Below are 20,383 nucleotides of genomic sequence, written 5' to 3'. Positions count from 1 at the left end.
TCAATCAATCAATCAATCAAAAACGTGTTTTGTTTTATTCATTATTGAAATGTTTTTTGCTACCTTATGTTGTATGTTTTGTATATGAGATTTCCAGTTCATTTTATCATCTATTAATACTCCCAAAAATCTGGTTTCTTTTACCCTTTCGATGTCTACTCCGTCTATTTGTATTTGCGTATGATGCTCTTTCCTACTATTACCAAATAGCATTATTTTAGTTTTACTGAGATTCAAAGATAGTCTGTTTTTGTCAAACCATCTTTTTAATTTTTTCATTTCTTCTGTTATTATTTGTATTATCTTCTGTGTGTTCTCTCCTGAACAGAAAGCAGTTGTATCATCTGCAAATAAAACTAACTTTAAGTCCATGGTAACTTTACAAATGTCGTTTATATAAAGATTAAACAATTTTGGTCCCAGTATTGATCCCTGGGGCACACCACAGGATATATCTAGCCGTGTTGACATATTTTCACCCATCTGCACATATTGCTTCCTGTTGGTTAAATAGCTTCTTACCCAGTTCAATACCAAACCTCTGATGCCATATCGTTCTAATTTTGGTATTAAAATATCATGATTACCGTAATTTCCGGACTATAAGCCGCACCTGACTATAAGCCGCACCAGCTAAATTTAGGGGAACATACAGATTGCTCCATATATAAGCCGCACCCGACTATAAGCCGCAGGGTTTTGATGTGTAATTACCGTAGTATATAGGGGTTCCTGCTACCACGGAGGGGATTGTCGGGACAGAGATGACTGTTTGGGAACGCAAAGCGTCCCATTTATTAACAATAAATCTTTCAATCATTCAATCAAACTTTCACATCTTTGACATGGCGAACAGCATTCGTGCAGAGTACAAATAATACAACGGTGCAAAGTAATACAAAGTGCTCACCTGTACGTTATCAAAATAACCAGCCTACCGGTATATGAAAAGTCAGTCTTTAATCATTGTGTCATCGTCTTCCTCCTGCGTACTAAAACCACCGAAATCCTCTTCGTCGGTGTCGGAGAAGAACAGGCCGTAAATAAGCCGCACCCTTGTATAAGCCGCAGGGACCAGAACGAGGGGAAAAAGTAGCGGCTTATAGTCCGGAAATTACGGTAATTGTATCAAATGCTTTTGTTAAGTCCATGAATACTGCTGCCGCACATTCTTTACCATCTATTGCATTGGTAATTTCCTCTGTTATTTTAATTAATGCTATTGATGTTGAGATATTTGCTCGAAATCCATATTGGTTCTCCACGAGCGTCCCACTTTTGTTAATAAATAAATCTAATCGACTATTGAAAAATTTTTCCATGATTTTGGAGAATTGTGGAAGTAATGAAACTGGTCTGTAGTTAGTAAACTGGTGTACGTCTCCATTCTTATAGATTGGTACGACTTTTGCAATTTTCATTTTGTCTGGGAATTTTTCAGTTAAAAATGATACATTGGTGATATATGTCATACATTGAGGTTTTAATTAGTGCGATATACTGAGGTTGAGGGTTTTTTTCTGTCATTTAAGTCAGTGGTCCCCAACCACCGGGCCGCGGCCCGGTACCGGTCCGTGGACCGATTGGTACCGGTCCGTGGTCCGCACAAGAACTTTAAAAAAAAAAAAAAAAAAATTTATTTTTTATTTTTTAAAATTAAATCAACATAAAAACCACAATGTATACATTATATATCAATATAAATCAATACAGTCTGCAGGGATACAGTCCGTAAGCACACATGATTGTATTTCTTTATGGAAAAAAAAAAAAAGAAAAAAAAAAAAAAATTTTACAACCCCCCCCCGCCCCCCACGGTCCGTGGGACACATTTTCAAGCGTTGACCGGTCCTCAAGTACAAAAAGGTTGAGGACCACTGATTTAAGTGATAGACATGTTGGCCTATCAGATTTTTCTTTACCTCCTGCCCAATGAAAGGAGAGGCAGCCAGTACGCTAATAACATACACCACTTGCTCCTTGGAAAAGGTTTTGATAGTGACAAGTCCTGGGCCTATAGTCTATAAATCCAATTATCAAACAATAAATACAAATTAAGTCAAAAAACGTTGCCGGCATCGATAAATTGGTATTTCCGTGTGTGTTTCTTTTCTTTGTCTCCCGCTTCGAACAGGCAGAAAGAGGTCTCACTCTGTTTATTTAACAGTAGAATTGACTGAACGCAGTGAGCCCTCTTTTCAGTCATTCACAATCTTTGTCTCGGTGGGCGGGGAACGAGACCGCCAGCCTTACGCACGGAGAGAGCGCCTCGCATCCCACTGGTGAGAAGTTCCGCAAAGTAATAAAAATTAAGAGGGGGGGGTAAAAAAAAAAAAAACAAATGTCCCGTTGTGGTAATGTTTCAACTTCAACTTGGATGGTAATATGAGCTCGTTAACACCAACGAAAATGCCGTGATCACGTAATGGCAATAAACAAAAAGTCAACCCTGACTTAGTTTTTCCACCTGGTTTAAAATGCACTTTAAGATGTTCATAATTATTGAAGTAAAATTTTTGCTTACAGAAATAAAAGTCCATTTTTGAGAAAGTTATTTACCTTCCAATTACAGTACAATTGTCAGAATAATTGTATCTTAAGTTATCACAAAACTTTGTGTTGCCATGAGTTCCCGGCGAGAAGACAAAAGCTGTCTTTGAACCTACCAGGCAAAAGGCTTATAAAACTCCACTGTGTAGGATGGGAAGCAACATGGTGTTCTGTTTCTTTGATGTATTGTAATCAACAGAAAGATATTGTCTGACCCGAGAACTGCAAAGCGAAGAGGAAGCAGGACCTGACTCCCCTCTAGGCGACCTTTTCTTTGAACTGTTTGTTTACGACCCTCCGTCCCTTAGAAACAGCTGTTGCCATGTAATCAGGGAAAGTCCAAATAAAAGAGGAGGCGTACAATCTTTCGCCAGAGCGTGATGGAGACTGTACAAGAGTACAGCCCAGACACGCTCTCCTCAATTGAGCCAAATTTAATTCCGTCTCTGTCATGTCTGTTGATCATGTTTTGGTAGTGTTTTATCATGTTTTTAGAGTCTCTGGGTGATCAAAAGAAAAAGCATTGAAAAAATAATCCTTGTCTGTGACGTCATCAGGGCGAAGCCGGGCTGCCTGCTGCTTGCTTCTGCCCGGCAGGACGCGTCACTCCCGCAAGCTCCTCCCCCTCCGGGCGGAAGCAAGCAGCAGGCAGCCAGGCTTTGCCCTGATGACGTCACAGGCCAGGATTATGTTTTCAATGCTTTTTTTTTTGACCACCCGCCTCCAGCAAAAGACTCTAAAAACATGATAAAACACTACCAAAACATGATCAACAGACATGACTGTCTCTGTTTAATTCCTTGCTTCTTGTCTTGTTTAACAGATGTCATCAGTGTTTGAACCTGACAACAATGGTAAATAATTCTACACTAATGACAAATAAAAGTGGATATCCTTTTTAAATGGTTACATACATTATTATTATGTACAAAACCCAAAACCAGTGAAGTTGGCAGGTTGTTTAATTCGTAAATAAAAACAGAATACAATGATTTGCAAATCCTTTTCAACTTATATTCAATTGAATAGACTGCAAAGACAAGATATTTAATGTTGGAACTGAGAAACTTTTTTCTTTTTTTTTTTTTTGCAAATAATCATTAACTTAGTACTTAATGGCAGCAACACATTGCAAAAAAGTTGTCACAGGGGCATTTTTACCACTGTGTTACATGGCCTTTCCTTTTAACAACACTCAGTAAACGTTTGGGAACTGAGGAGACACATTTTTGAAACTTTTCAAGTGGAATTCTTTTCCATTCTTGCTTGATGTACAGCTTAAGTTGTTCAACAGTCCGGGGTCTCTGTTGTGGTATTTTAGACTTCATAATGCACCACACATTTTCAATGGGAGACAGGTCTGGACTACAGACAGGCCAGTCTAGTACCCACACTCTTCTAACTATGAAGCCACGCTGATGTAACACATGCAGAATGAAAAAGAAGTTGCTTGGATGGCAACATATGTTGCTCCAAAACCTGTATGTACCTTTCAACATTAATAGTGCCTTCACAGATGTGTAAGTTACCCATGTCTTGGGCACTAATACACCCCCATACCATCACAGATGCTGGCTGTTCAACTTTGCGCCTATAACAATCCGGATGGTTCTTTTCCTCTTTGGTCCGGAGAACACGACATCCACAGTTTCCAAAAACAATTTGAAATGTGGACTCGTCAGACCACAGAACACTTTTCCACTTTGCATCAGTCCATCTTAGGTGAGCTCAGGCCCAGCCAAGCCGGCGGTGTTTCTGGGTGTTGTTGATAAATGGCTTTCGCTTTGCATAGTGGAGTTTTTACTCGCACTTACAGATGTAGCGACCAACTGTAGTTACTGACAGTGGTTTTCTGAAGTGTTCCTGAGCCCATGTGGTGATATCCTTTACACACTGATGTCGCTTTTTGATGTGGTACCGCCTGCGGGATCGAAGGTCATGGGCATTCAATGTTTGTTTTTGGCCTTGCTGCTTACGTGCAGTGATTTCTTTAGATTTTCTGAACCTTTTGATCAGGGGTCCCCAAACTTTTTGACTCGGGGGCCGCATTGGGTTAAAAAAAATTGGCCGGGGGCCAGGCTGTGTATATATATATATATATATATATATATATATATATATATATATATATATACATTGTCTTTATAATCCGTTTTGTCATTTCACATCAATTAACATTGATGTTCATCAACATTTAACATTGTCACGTTATCGATGGGAAAATTCATTTTTAGACAATATGATTTGCCTGAGCGACTAGGAGACACCAAGAGTAACAAGCGGTAGAAAATGGATTAGAAAGGAAAGATTAAAAAAAATAATAATAATTTTTTTTTATTTTTTTTTTAACTTGGGACTTCCTGTGGGCCGGATCCGGCCCGCGGGCCGTAGTTTGGGGACCCCTGCTTTTGATGATATTACGGACCGTAGATGGTGAAATCCCTAAATTCCTTGCAATAGCTGGTTGAGAAATGTTGTTCTTAAACTGTTCAACAATTTGCTCACGCATTTGTTCACAAAGTAGTGACCCTCGCCCCGTCTTTGTTTGTGAATGACTGAACATTTCATGGAAGCTGCTTTTATACTCAATCATGGCACCCACCTTTTCCCAATTAGCCTGTGGGATGTTCCAAATAAGTGTTTGATGAGCATTCCTCAACTATTTAATTCTTTTTTGCCACTTGTGCCAGCTTTTTTGAAACATGTTGCAGGCATCAAATTCCAAATGAGCTAATATTTGCAAAAAATTAAGTTTTCCAGTTCGAACGTTAAGTATCTTGTCTTTGCAGTCTATTCAATTGAATATAGGTTGAAAAGTATTTGCAAATCATTGTATTTTTTATTTATTTACCATTTACACAACGTGACAACTTCACTGGTTTTGGGTTTTGTATTATGCGTACATTACCTTATAAGACTTGTCCAGAGTGTACCCCCCGCCTTTTGCCCGAATGCAGCTGGGATAGGCTCCAGCCACCCCACGACCCCGAGATGAACAAGCGTTAGAAAAATGCATGTATGGACATTACATTATAAACATTGTACAGTTTTTATCGATTATCCCTTCACTTTAAGAGCATGATGTAGATGACAACCCTGAGTCTGTCTGCATAAAGCCAAATATTTTTTTAAGTAAATTCTTGCATATTGTTTTAATGCAGTGGTTCTTAACCTTGTTGGAGGTACCGAACCCCACCAGTTTCATATGCGCATTCACCGAACCCTTCTTTAGTGAAAAATAAAATGATGGTTTTTTTTTCAAATTCAAGACAAAGTTATATGTTTTTGGTAACACTTTAGTATGGGGAACATATTCTAAGCAACAAAGACTTAATTTAGAGTTATTTGGTTAGGGTTAGGGTTAGAGGGTTAGGGCCAGGGTTAGAGGGTTAGGGTTATAATAAGGCCATGCCGAATAAGGCATTAATAAGTACTTAATAATGACTAGTTAAGAGCCAATATGTTACTAATTTGCATGTTAATAAGCAACTAATTAATGGTGAATACGTTCCCCATACTAAAGTGTTACCATGTTTTATTACTGGTGCACAAAATGAACCGTGCATGAACATCACCTTGTTCAAAGAACAAAACCAACACAGTGCATAAACTCACAACAAATTACACACCTGCAAATCAGTCTGACTTCTGCTGTTGCCGTATCCGTAATACGCCGATAGGGAGACGTTTTTATTTACACGATGAGTCGGGTGTGTCTTGACCTCCGCCGAACCCCTGAGCCCGACTCACCGAACCCCTAGGGTTCGATCGAACCCAGGTTAAGAACCACTGTTCTAATGTGAGGCAAACTTGAGACAAGAATATATGGATTGACAGTCTAAAATTAACATGTCTTCCTTCACTCGTTATTTTCTCTGTTTTATGCATTTATATGTATAAAATGTAAAAATCGCAATTTTGGAGTAAAAAAGAAAATCGCAATTAGGTTTTTCCCTCAAAATCGTGCGGCCCTAACGCCAAGTTGCCTGCAGAGGAGAGCAAATGAGCGAATCTCCGAGGAGAGGAACAACAACCTCTACCTTGTCGGGTGAAATTTCATATCTGGCAGGTGCATTTTTATCGCGTAAATCTTAACATTTGCCGTTTCCCCTCGGCCCGAAGGCTCAGCTCGCCCCTTTTTCGACACCTCCCTTGCTTAAGGGTTCTCAGAAAATGCTCACAGGAGCAGCAAATGTTTCAGAACAGTTTGTATCCACCGCAAGGAAAAACAAGAGGACAGTCCAAGTGAGAGCCTTGGTCGTTGGCCAGCCCAGCCTTGCTATTTATGATCCCTGCACTCCAAGCTTTTCTTCTGTTTGTCTTCTCCTCTTCTCCCAGAAAGCAGGCAGTGAAACTGGGCAAAGGGGGATTGGCTTTGCTTCAACTGCAGTCCCGAATTCCTGGCACTCTCTTTTTTTGTATTTTGGAGCGCAACGTGGCCAAGCGGGACGTATGCAATAACCTTTTACGCTCATCGTTATTGAAGGAAATCAAACATAGGGCTGGGCGATAAGATGATATCAACATATATCGATAAAAGTTGCGTTCGATAAATTTTAGATTTTTTTTTTTTTTCCTTCTATGGTGGAAGAAACCGTAAGTTGCCAAGCAAGGTTGGTTGCATGAACAAAAGCACTAGCTAATGAGAAATGCAGGAAGTGATCACACAGCAAAAAGTCAGTGTTCAAAAACAAGAAGAAAAAAAATACAAAAATGAGGGGTATTTTACTTGAACTTATGCCTGGTTCACACCAACGGCGCTTGCCGCGCTTTAAAGCGGCGAGCAAAGCGCCGTCATTTTTGTCAATTTTTCCACGAATATCCCGATCTCCGAAGTAATGTTATGCTTTGATACGCTCTGATACGAATTCTTTCCGCCTTTGTTACCGTTCCTCACGATTTGATGCCGCTTTGATACGCTTTAAATCACGCTTTGATACGTTTTATTGAACTTTATTACGCTTTTACGCGATTATTATTTTGTGAATTTGATGAATAAATAGCGTGCGCACACATAATATAATAAAAAAGAGAAATATGACAAAAAAATAAGAAAAAAATGTGAAAAACTCAGTATACTAAGTTTTCCCCACATTTTTTAGATGTATCTATTTATTTGATTTCTCTTTTTGTTTTATTATATACAAGATAAAACACATAATGTAATGAAAAAGAGAAATATGACCCAAAAAAAAGAAAAAAATGTGAAAAACTCAGTATACTAAGTTTTCCCCACATTTTTTAGATGTATCTATTTATTTGATTTCTCTTTTTGTTTTATTATATACAAGATAAAACACATAATGTAATGATAAAGAGAAATATGACAAAAAAATAAGAAAAAAATGTGAAAAACTCAGTATACTAAGTTTTCCCCACATTTTTTACATGTATCTATTTATTTGATTTCTCTTTTTGTTTTATTATATACAAGATAAAACACATAATGTAATAAAAAAGAGAAATATGACACAAAAAAAAAGACAAAAATGTGAAAAACTCAGTATACTAAGTTTTCCCCACATTTTTTAGATGTATCTATTTATTTGATTTCTCTTTTTGTTTTATTATATACAAGATAAAACACATAATGTAATGAAAAAGAGAAATATGACAAAAAAATAAGAAAAAAATGTGAAAAACTCAGTATACTATGTTTTCCCCACATTTTTTAGATTTATCTATTTGATTTCTCTTTTTGTTTTATTATATACAAGATAAAACACATAATGTAATAAAACAGAGAAATATGATAAACAAATAAGTTAAAAAAATGTGAAACATACTGTTTTCCACACATTTTTTATATTCATTTATTTTTTCAATTTCTCTTTTTTTCTCCGTTATATTATGTTTTATGTCTTAATTTCTTTTATTTCTTTGTCATCTTAATAAATATCTATCTTTCATTTCTTATGCTAGTTGACAATAATAAAAGGCATTTCTTTTAAACGTAACATATTCTCTTTAATATTAAGGAAGATGTTATCAACATGTACAGCAAGCAACAAACTTGACCAAACAAAAAAGCACAAATAGTATCACTGTTCACCAATCAGGTTACATAATGTGGGGTTCATATGACAAAGGGTACATTACGTTGTATGAGATGATACAAGAGAGTGGATCAACATTGTCCACAAAGTAGAAAGTTAAGAACCATTTTTGTTTACATTTTCATACAGAAAAATTATAGACAGTAATGTCAAACTGTAACATCAAACAGCAAACTCACAGAAGTACAGAAACAATGATCATAAGTATAAAAAAGGCAATTATGCAAAAGAGAATGGATGTCACTAGTCAATCAGCCCTTTGAGACACCTGTGATTTAGGGCTATATAAATAAACATTGATTGATTGATTGAATATCACAGTCACTTCCTATTTGTAGTTGTAGACTGGGGTCCACGCTTTGAACCAAGATCTGTTAAGCTTTCCTACGCTTTGAGTCAAGCTTTGCTGAGCTTTGTCACGCTTTGATACGCTCTCTGCGCTTTATTCCATTCTTGACAGAGCGCCGAATTTTTTTAAACCGCTTAAATTTTTTTTGCCAATCTTGCCGCATGTCCCGCTTCACTACAAGCTTTCCCACGATCCATTACGACCCTCACGCTTTAATCACGCTTTGTTACGCTTTAACGCCGCTTTGCATGCCGCTTTAAAGCGCCGTCAACGCGCCGTTGGTGTGAACCTAGCATAAGCAAAATTATCTGCCAATAGAACAAGAAAATTTGGCTTGTCAAGACTTTCCAAAACAAGTAAAATTAGCTAACTTCAATGAACCCAAAAATACCTTAAAATAAGTATATTCTCACTAATAACAAGTGCACTTTTCTTGGTAGAAAAAAAAGAGACCTTTTTGCTCAATATGTTGAAAATTAAATGAAGTAAATGCTAGTGCCATTATCTTGACTTAATGATGTGCACTCGGCATTACATTTCTTGAAACCAGAACACTTATACTAAAAACAAATGAATTGTTCTTTAATGGAAAGCCAACCGCTTGTTACTCTCGGGGTCTCCTAGCCGCTCAGGCAAATCATATGGTCTAAAAATGCATTTTTCCATCGATATCATGACATCATCGCGCCAAGTGCGTGCTCTTTCAGTCAATTAGTGCGCATATATACAGCCCGGCCCCCGGTCAAATTTTTTTTAATTGTAATTTTGAAGAATTTATCTGAATGTGCATGAACTGTTTCTGTTCAAATTTGTTTGAAATGTCACATGTTAAATGTCTTTTTTTTTTCATGCTTCAAGTAAGAAATTATTACTTTAAAAAAGTAGTTTTATACTTTGTGAGTGTTGATATTCTAGTTTCTAGCATGTTTTACTCAATATAGGTCATAAAATCTCAGCAACAAGCTGTAATATCTTACTGAGATCATTTAGGACCAAAACCCTTAAAACAAGTAAAACACTCTAACATAAAATATGGTTAGTGAGAAGAATTATCTTATCAGACAGAAAATAAGCAAATATAACCCTTATTTGAGATATTTAATCTTACTTACATTTCAGTTTTTGCAGTGCACTGATCAGTGGGAGTGACACGCTAACAGCTAATAAGGTAACAGTATCAACTATTAAGTTTGGTTGCGCCATTATTGTCATAATCTGGTGGTGGTGAACCCCAAGATGCAGAGATCAATCAATCAATCAATCAATCAATGTTTACTTATATAGCCCTAAATCACAAGTGTCTCAAAGGGCTGCACAAGCCACAACGACATCCTCGGTTCAGAGCCCACATAAGGGCAAGGAAAAACTCAACCCAGTGGGATGTCAATGTGACTGACTATGAGAAACCTTGGAGAGGACCGCAGATGTGGGTGTGTATGGCAAGTTTTGGGGTTTTTTCAAAACATACAAGCTCTCTCTTTTCTTTTCAACACTCGTCTGTTCGCTATTTGGGTATACGGAAACAACAAGTAGGACCTAAAGTGCAGGACTTTATAAATGACATAAATTACAAAATATAACAAATAAGCCACTTTAAAATAATAGTAATTTGGTCTAATAATATTCAATAGTAATAGTTACTGCGTAACACAGATTACTTTCCATACATAAATAAGAATGGCAGACCAAGTTAAACCTGCAAAAAATAGTGCTTTTAAGGTTTTTTTCTATGTTTACATTTTCACACTTTGCACTATTTTGTTACACTTTATCAATCATTCATACATAAATGATTTTGCACCTTCATTTTTAAGAGGTTATTATTAAGTGTCTTTAGAACTTTGTTTTCATTTTTTAAGTGTTTTCTATTGTCTTGCTGAAATAAGCAGGGGCGTCCATGATAACGTTGCTTGGATGGCAACATATGTTGCTCCAAAACCTGTATGTACCTTTTAGCATTAACGGTGCCTTCACGGACGTGTAAGTTACCCATGCCTTGGGCACTAATACACCCTCATACCATCACACTTTGCACTATTTTTGTTGCACTTTATCAATCATTTATACATAAATAATTTTGCACCTTCATTTAAAGGGGTTATTGCTAAGTGTTTAATGTGACTTTAGAACTTTGTTTTCATTGTTCGAGTGTTTTCCATTGTCTTGCTGAAATAAGCAGGGGCGTCCATGAAAACGACATTGCTTGGATGGCAACATATGTTGCTCCAAAACCTGTGTGTACCTTTTAGCATTAACGGTGCCTTCACAGATGTGTAAGTTACCCATGCCTTGGGCACTAATACACCCCCATACTATCTCACTTTGCAGTATTTTTGTTACACTTTATCAATCATATTAATATCATATGTATATATACATGTATGTATATATACATATGTATACATATACATATGTATATCTATATATATATGTATATGTATATATGTGTATATATATACACATACATATACATATGTATATATATATATATATATATATATATATATATATATATATATATATATATATATATATATATATGTATACAGTATATGTGTATATATATATACTCACATACATATACATACATATACATATGTACCTGTATATGTATATATATATGTATATATGTGTGTGTGTGAGTATATATATATGTATATACATATATATATATATATATATATATATATTTATATATATATATATATATATATATATATATATATATATATATATGTGTGTGTGTGAGTATATATATATGTATATACATATATATATATATATATATATATATATATATATATACATATATATGTATATATATATATATATATGTATATATATATGTATATGTATATATATATATATATATGTATATATATATGTATATGTATATATATATATATATATGTATATGTATATATATATATATATATATGTATATATATATATATATATATACATACATATATATGTATATACAGTATATATATGTATATACAGTAAATATATGTATATATGTATAAAATCATTAATGATTTTGCACCTTCATTTGAAGAGGTAATTGTTAAGTGTTTAATGTGACTTTAGAATTTAGTTTTAATTGTTTGAGTGTTTTCCATGTTTGTGTTGACATTTGATTTCCTTTAATCAGAGGAAGATTACATTTGTAAAAAAATGTTTTAACATAAAACATTTTTTTCGATAGGTCTTTAAGAATATCAACAATTATCGATATTTATAAAAAAATAAAACACTTATATCGTGACACAGTTTTCAGCCTTATCGCCCAGCCCTAACCAAACCTTGGAATCGTATGAACATTTAAAGCACAGACGTATGCTAACGACCCCGCAAATTAAGTGCCCCGCTCTTCGCATTAAGCACTCACTAATGGGCTTGAGTGTGACCGCGGCGTCAGGCCCGGGAAGGGAAGCGCCTTGATTGAGCGGCTAAATTGCCGGGTCCGGAGCGCGGCGGCCGCTCGCCTCGTCAGGGGCTAACAGGCCTTAACACGGCACATGTGCTCCTTGTCTTTCAGAGCACGTATGACCGCTGTCCTCTGGAGCTGGTGCGCTGCATCAAACACATCCTCTACACGGAGCAGCGGCTCGTCAGGGAGGCCACCAATGTGAGGAGGCTGCACACACACACACACACACACACACACACACATTAACATTTTATATGTCCATTAATGTGCACTGTCCCATGTACAAACCCCGTTTCCATATGAGTTGGGAAATTGTGTTAGATGTAAATATAAACGGAATACAATTCATTGAATTGATTTCCAGTCACAATGCGGCTCTTTAGTTAGCAGGACGCGTACATGGACTGATTGAATTCAATATGCTTGCCTTTATCTGACTCGCCACAATATATATAATGTATATATAAATATATTTATATATATATATATATATACACTACCGTTCAAAAGTTTGGGGTCACATTAAAATGTCCTTATTTTTCTATGAAGATAATTTTAAACTAGTCTTAACTTTAAAGAAATACACTCTATACATTGCTAATGTGGTAAATGACTATTCTAACTGCAAATGTCTGGTTTTTGGTGCAATATCTACATTGGTGTATAGAGGCCCATTTCCCGCAACTATCACTCCAGTGTTCTAATGGTACAATGTGTTTGTTCATTGGCTCAGAAGGCTAATTGATGATTAGAAAACCCTTGTGCAATCATGTTCACACATCTGAAAACAGTTTAGCTCGTTACAGAAGCTACAAAACTGACCTTCCTTTGAGCAGATTGAGTTTCTGGAGCATCACCTTTGTGGGGTCAATTAAACGCTCAAAATGGCCAGAAAAAGAGAACTTTCATCTGAAACGCGACAGTCTATTCTTGTTCTTAGAAATGAAGGCTATTCCACAAAATTGTTTGGGTGACCCCAAACTTTTGAACGGTAGTGTGTATATATATATATATATATATATATATATATATATATATATATATATATATATATATATATATATATATATATATATATATATATATATATATATATATATATATATATATATATATATATATATATATATATATATATATATATATATATATATATATATATATATATATATATATATATATATATTAGGGCTGCAACTAACGATTCATTTGATAATCGATTAATCTGTCGATTATTACTTCGATTAATCGATGAATAATCGGATAAAAGGGACAAACTACATTTCTATCCTATCCAGTATTTTATTGGAAAAAAACAGTATACTGGCACCATACCTATTTTGATTATTGTTTCTCAGCTGTTTGTAAATGTTGCAGTTTATAAATAAAGGTTTATTTAAAAAATGTTTTTATATTTTTATTTAAAAAAATAAAATAAAATAAAAACTCTGCACATGTGCATAGCATGGATCCAACGAATCGATGACTAAATTAATCGGCAACTATTTTAATAATCGATTTAATCGATTAGTTGTTGCAGCCTTAATATGTATATATCAGAATCAGAATCAGAATAGTTTTATTGCCATTGTTTGAGAACGGGTTCACAAACTAGGAATTTTTCTTGGTGCGATCGTGCAACATAAAACACATATAACACATACTTGGTAATAAAAAGAGCTGTAACTGAGCCATCAGATCTTGTTATAGACTTAGAAGGAATTCAAGGAGCTATTGTTAGGAGTTATTGTTCATGTGCCTGATGGCCGAGGGCAAAAAAACTGTTCAGGTGGCGGGAGGTGTGGGTCTGGATGGAGCGTAGTCTCCTGCCTGAGGGGAGAGGGGAGAATAGTTTGTGTCCAGGGTGAGAAGAGTCAGCTGTGATCCGACCCACACGCCTGGTCCTGGAGGAGAACAAGTCCTGGAGGGATGGGAGCTTGCAGCCAATCACCTTCTCAGCAGCATATATATATATATATATATATATGTATATATATATATATATATATATATATATATATACACTACCGTTCAAAAGTTTGGGGTCACATTGAAATGTCCTTATTTTCAATGAAGATAACTTTAAACTAGTCTTAACTTTAAAGAAATACACTCTATACATTGCTAATGTGGTAAATGACTATTCTAGCTGCAAATGTCTGGTTTTTGGTGCAATATCTACATAGGTGTATAGAGGCCCATTTCCAGGAACTATCACTCCAGTGTTCTAATGGTACAATGTGTTTGCTCATTGGCTCAGAAGGCTAATTGATGATTAGAAAACCCTTGTGCAATCATGTTCACACATCTGAAAACAGTTTAGCTCGTTACAGAAGCTACAAAACTGACCTTCCTTTGAGAAGATTGAGTTTCTGGAGCATCACATTTGTGGGGTCAATTAAACGCTCAAATTGGCCAGAAAAAGAGAACTTTCATCTGAAACTCGACAGTCTATTTTTGTTCTTAGAAATGAAGGCTATTCCACAAAATTGTTTGGGTGACCCCAAACTTTTGAACGGTAGTGTATATATATATATATATATTGTCGAGGTTTCTGTGGTTTATTCGTTATACAGTGCTCAATACCGGGGTAGAACAGAATATACGTTAGTTAGGTCAGGAAAAATCACAGAGGCTATTTCATCCCTACAAGACTGTTTCACAGGTTTCCCTGCTCTTCAGGGGATTTTACCGAAACAGGCTTGTAGGGATGACATAGCCTCTGTGTTTTTTCCTTACCTAACGGGGGGACGGCTTGGCGCAGTTGGGAGAGTGGTCGTTCCTGGTTCAATCCCCACCTTCTACCAACCTCGTCACGTCCGTTGTGTCCTTGAGCAAGACACTTCACCCTTGCTCCTGATGGGTCGTGGTTAGGGCCTTGCATGGCAGCTCCCGCCATCAGTGTGTGAATGGGTGAATGTGGAAATAGTGTCAAAGCGCTTTGAGTACCTTAAAGGTATAAAAGCGCTATACAAGTACAACCCATTTACCATAACGTATATATATACTGTATATATACATATATATATATATTGGTAATATTGAACCTTCTTTCTTTTTTCCTTCCGGTGCGTCAGCAGTCGAGCTCCCCCGTAGGCGGCCTGATGGACAGCATGTCTCAGAAATACCAGCAGATCAACCAAGCCTTCGAGGAGCTCCGCCGGCTCACCCAGGACACGGAGAACGACCTGCGCAAGCTCCAGCACAACCAGGAGTACTTCATCATCCAGTACCAGGAGAGCCTGCGCATCCAGGGTAAGACAACAATCAGGACAACCAGCCTACACGTGGCTTCGGGTTCAAAGTACGGTAGTACCTGAACTTATGAGCTTAGTTGGTTTTGTAACTCAAAACGCTTGTATCTCAAAATCATCGTTTCCTATTGAAATTGATTAAGTTAAAGTTAAAGTTAAAGTACCAATGATTGTCACACACACACTAGGTGTGGTGAAATTTGTCCTCTGCATTTGACCCATCCCCTTGATCACCCCCTGGGAGGTGAGGGGAGCAGTGGGCAGCAGCATAGCCGCGCCCGGGAATCATTTTTGGTGATTTAACCCCCAATTTAAGAATCATTTTAATTGGTGCTTGGCCCACCCAAACCAGCACAATTTTAATATGTAACATGACTTTTAAAAAGAAAACCTACATTTTAAATAATAAATATTTTATTAACTTTAATACAATAGAATCGGGGTGTCCAAACTTTTTCCAATGAGGGCCGCACACTGAAAAATTAAGCATGCGGGGCCATTTTGATATATACATATATATGCTTCCATCCATTTTCTACCGCTTGTCCCTTTATACTGTATATATATATATATATACTTAAATCTCTCGATCAACTTCAGGGCCATTTCTTGATATAAAGTTAAAAAAACTGTTTTTATATATATATAGTGTATATATACAGTACAGGCCAAAAGTTTAGACACACCTTCTCCTCATTCAATGGGTTGTCTTTATTTTCATGACTATTTACATTGTAGATTGTCACTGAAGTCATCAAAACTATGAATGAACACATGTGGAGTTATGTACTTAACAAAAAAAGGTGCAATAAGTAAAAACATGTTTTATATTCTAGTTTCTTCAAAATAGCCACCCTTTGCTCTGATTACAGCTTTGCACACTCTTGGCATTCTCTCCATGAGCTTCAAGCACACCTGTGAAGTGAAAACCAGTTCAGGTGACTACCTCTTGAAGCTCATCGAGAGAAGGCCAAGAGTGTGCAAAGCTGTAATGAGAGCAAAGGGTGGCTATTTTGAAGAAACTAGAATATAAAACATGTTTTCAGTTATTTCACCTTTTTTTGTTAAGTACATAACTCCACATGTGTTCATTTCATTCATAGTTTTGATGCCTTCAGTGACAATCTACAATGTAAATAGTCATGAAAATAAAGAAAACGCATTGAATTAGAAGGTGTGTCCAAACTTTTGGCCTGTACTGTACATACATAAATATATATATATATATATATATATATATATATATATATATATATATATATATATATATATATATATATATATATATATATATATATATATATATATATATATATATATATATATATATATATATATATATATATATATATATATATATATATATACACATTTTTTAGCCCAGTCAAAATGTTTGGACACCCCTTTTGTAGATCATCCTCCTTATATTCAGGCTCAAAATTATAAGGTTCTGGATCATCATTTGTCCCAATGTGATTGTTATTGTCTCTCATGAAGTCTGCCATGATTAGCAGTGTTGTTAAAGGAAAAAGCAAACATGATGGTTTCTTTGAAATTAATGTGCCGCCGTATGCTTAAAATGAGCAAAACACATAAATATTACATGTTTTATGAATGTGCCTGTTACTACATTACATATTTACTTACAGCATGTATATAAAACAATGTTGGAGGATTTTGAAGGGTTTTTTTTAGAGCAATTTATAGGCAGAATAGAGCAACTCCCATTGACTCATTTGTTAGCCGACAACATAAGGATTGTGAATGATAGAGAACATTTTTTTAAAAAGTTGTAAATTGACATCATCACAAAAATAAATCTCACTTGTTTTTCTTCCCACTTAGATGAAGAAAAGCAAAAAAAAAAAGCCTTTTAAAAGCTTCTTAGAAAAACGATTAATTAATTTTTTTTGCACTCTTCCTCATACACTACCGTTCAAAAGTTTGGGGTCACATTGACATGTCCTTATTTTTGAAGGAAAAGCACTGTACTTTTCAATGAAGATAACTTTAAACTAGTCTTAACTTTAAAGAAATACACTCTATACATTGCTAATGTGGTAAATGACTATTCTAGCTGCAAATGTCTGTTTTTTGGTGCAATATCTACATAGGTGTATAGAGGCCCATTTCCAGCAACTATCACTCCAGTGTTCTAATGGTACAATGTGTTTGCTCATTGGCTCAGAAGGCTAATTGATGTTTAGAAAACCCTTGTGCAATCATGTTCACACATCTGAAAACAGTTTAGCTCGTTACAGAAGCTACAAAACTGACCTTCCTTTGAGCAGATTGAGTTTCTGGAGCATCACATTTGTGGGGTCAATTAAACGCTCAAAATGGCCAGAAAAAGAGAACTTTCATTTGAAACTCGACAGTCTATTCTTGTTCTTAGAAATGAAGGCTATTCCACAAAATTGTTTGGGTGACCCCAAACTTTTGAACGGTAGTGTAATTACGAGTGCAATACGTCCAACACTGATTGTCATTACTTTATTACTCCGGTACTCTTGTTTTGTTCTGTATATTGTACAGTTTTTTGTATATTGTTTTGTATATTCTACAGGATTGCTTATTGTTTTTATTGGATAGTAGTCTGTTTATTTCGATTCTTATTTTTTATCTTTATTACTTATGTGATTTATTTTTATTCCATGTTTGTTTCCACTACCGCTTCTTAAATTGGAGTCCTTAATCTCGTTATATGCAAATATAATGACAATAAAGTCCATTCTATTTTATTCTATTCTATTCTATACTTGTCGCTGTAAATCCAGCCCAGTTATCCAGCCTGGCCACACTGCCCCCTGCTGACCGACAGTTACGAGAACCCCCCCTCGTAACCAAGAGAGCCACGATGGAAGCATGGCTGACCAGGGAGGCCAACACACTACAGAAGTACAGACTGGTACGGACTATTTCAGTGTTTTCCTTATTTAACTTCACACTCAGGTACAGGGGTCCTCAAACTTTTTTCACCAAGTACCGAAAAACTTGGCTCTCCAAGTACCACCATAATGACCAACATTAAATACAGGACTGTAGTAGGCCTAAGTAGTCATTATCAAATACATTTTGGCCTTTCTATTATTACACACAGTTTGAACAGTAACACTGTGTTTGAATATAGGAAAGTAAAACACTTTAATCAGGCATACCACTAGATGGAGCCCGTGTACCATTAATGGTACATGTTCCACAGTTTAAGAATCACTGCTCTGGTATTCATTCAGAACGATATATGAGCCTGCAGCTAGGGGGCAGCAGTGTTTCACCAACAGAAGTAGTAAGTACTAGAGATTCACCGGTTCCGGACCGAATATCGGCGCCGATATTTGGAATTTTTACATACTCTATACTAATATCTGCATTTTTTATTTATTTTTTCTTAACAATTACAACATAACTGAATGATGTATGACCCCCGGGATGATATTTGATTAGTATTAGAACCGGCCCACAGGCCACAGCCGCCTGCTGCTGTTTTGCACGCACCACTACTCCATCAGTCCCGGGGACCCCATCAAGTCATAAAAATGGGGTCCCACAGTACATTTTTTGGAGTCCCACTTTTTTGTAAGCGTTTTGAAAACAAATGATAAATGTATGCATTATCCTGTTATATCCAATCCAATCCAATCCACTTTATTTGTATAGCACATTTAAACAACATAAATGTTTCCAAAGTGCTGCACAACAATATTAAAAACAATATTCAAATATTATCCTTAGCTCCACCAATGACTGAATAAAAACAAAAAATAAATAAGTATAAAACCAATATAAAAACAATATAAAAATAAATATGATTAAAAACGATTTTAAAGGGTAAAACCAATTAAAACAATAAATAGAAATCAAAATTTTAAAAACACAGAGGACCACAACTCACGCATATATCTCACATTCTTTATTGTGTTTTGGAAAAAGGTTGTCATAAACGTTACTTTATTAATTAAAAAAATTATACAAAAGAAAACAATTTTTTTTTTTGCATAAATTATTCAGTCATAAACATTCATTCACTTTCTTCTTTCCTTCATAGATCTCAACTTTACCGCTGCCGGTATTTTTTTCTATATTTTTATTGTAATATTTTCAGTAATATTTTCAGAATGTTGTTCTATTTTTGGCAAAAGTAAGACAAAGAAATGTTTTTTTGTTTTTGTTTTAATGCCATGATTTTAATAGTGCACAGATTTTCCTCCATGCGGCCCCTGAGCTAAAATGAGTTTGATACCCCTGTCTTAGACACATTTGATAAAGGTGTTTGTGGAATCCCTTGATATTTTTCTTTGGTGCTAAATTAACCACAACATTAACGACACATAATGTTTTACTAGTCCGATGTTTCCTGAACATTTTTGACAGAAAAAAAACAACTTAAGCCTTGTGCACCTGTTTCATATTCATGTTTATATAACTTTTACTGCAAAGGAATATTGGCTCCAAATATACTAAGTATGTCATTATTTTGTCTTAGTAAGTCAATATTTACTAAGTCAAAACAATGACATACTTAGTATATTTGGAGCCAATATTCCTTTGCAGTAAAAGTTATTTATGACTTAGTAAATATTGACTTACTAAGACAAAATAATGACTAAGTCAAATATATCATTATTTTATCTTAGTAAGTCAATATTTACTAAGTCAAAATAATGACATATTTGACTTAGTCATCATAGTCATATTGGCTCCAAATATACTAAGTATGTCATTATTTTGACTTAATAAATAT

The 20,383-nt window shown here is 35.4% G+C and overlaps 1 protein-coding gene across 1 annotated transcript in view; it reads left to right on the top strand.

Moving 5' to 3' along the window:
- Positions 1 to 20,383, top strand: part of LOC133651837 (signal transducer and activator of transcription 5B-like) — a 163,084-nt gene that overhangs the window by 70,728 nt on the left and 71,973 nt on the right. Inside the window, exons 4-6 of the mRNA XM_062050008.1 lie at positions 12,497 to 12,586; positions 15,466 to 15,643; positions 18,420 to 18,550. Of these exons, the coding sequence (XP_061905992.1) occupies positions 12,497 to 12,586; positions 15,466 to 15,643; positions 18,420 to 18,550 (399 nt within the window). The remainder of the gene's footprint in view (positions 1 to 12,496; positions 12,587 to 15,465; positions 15,644 to 18,419; positions 18,551 to 20,383) is intronic.

The sequence above is a fragment of the Entelurus aequoreus genome, linkage group LG06, assembly GCF_033978785.1.
Source record: "Entelurus aequoreus isolate RoL-2023_Sb linkage group LG06, RoL_Eaeq_v1.1, whole genome shotgun sequence".
In the NCBI taxonomy this organism is placed as follows: Eukaryota; Metazoa; Chordata; class Actinopteri; order Syngnathiformes; family Syngnathidae; genus Entelurus; species Entelurus aequoreus.
The sequence above is the reverse complement of the archived record's forward strand: the minus strand, read 5'-3'. Positions and strand labels throughout refer to the sequence as shown.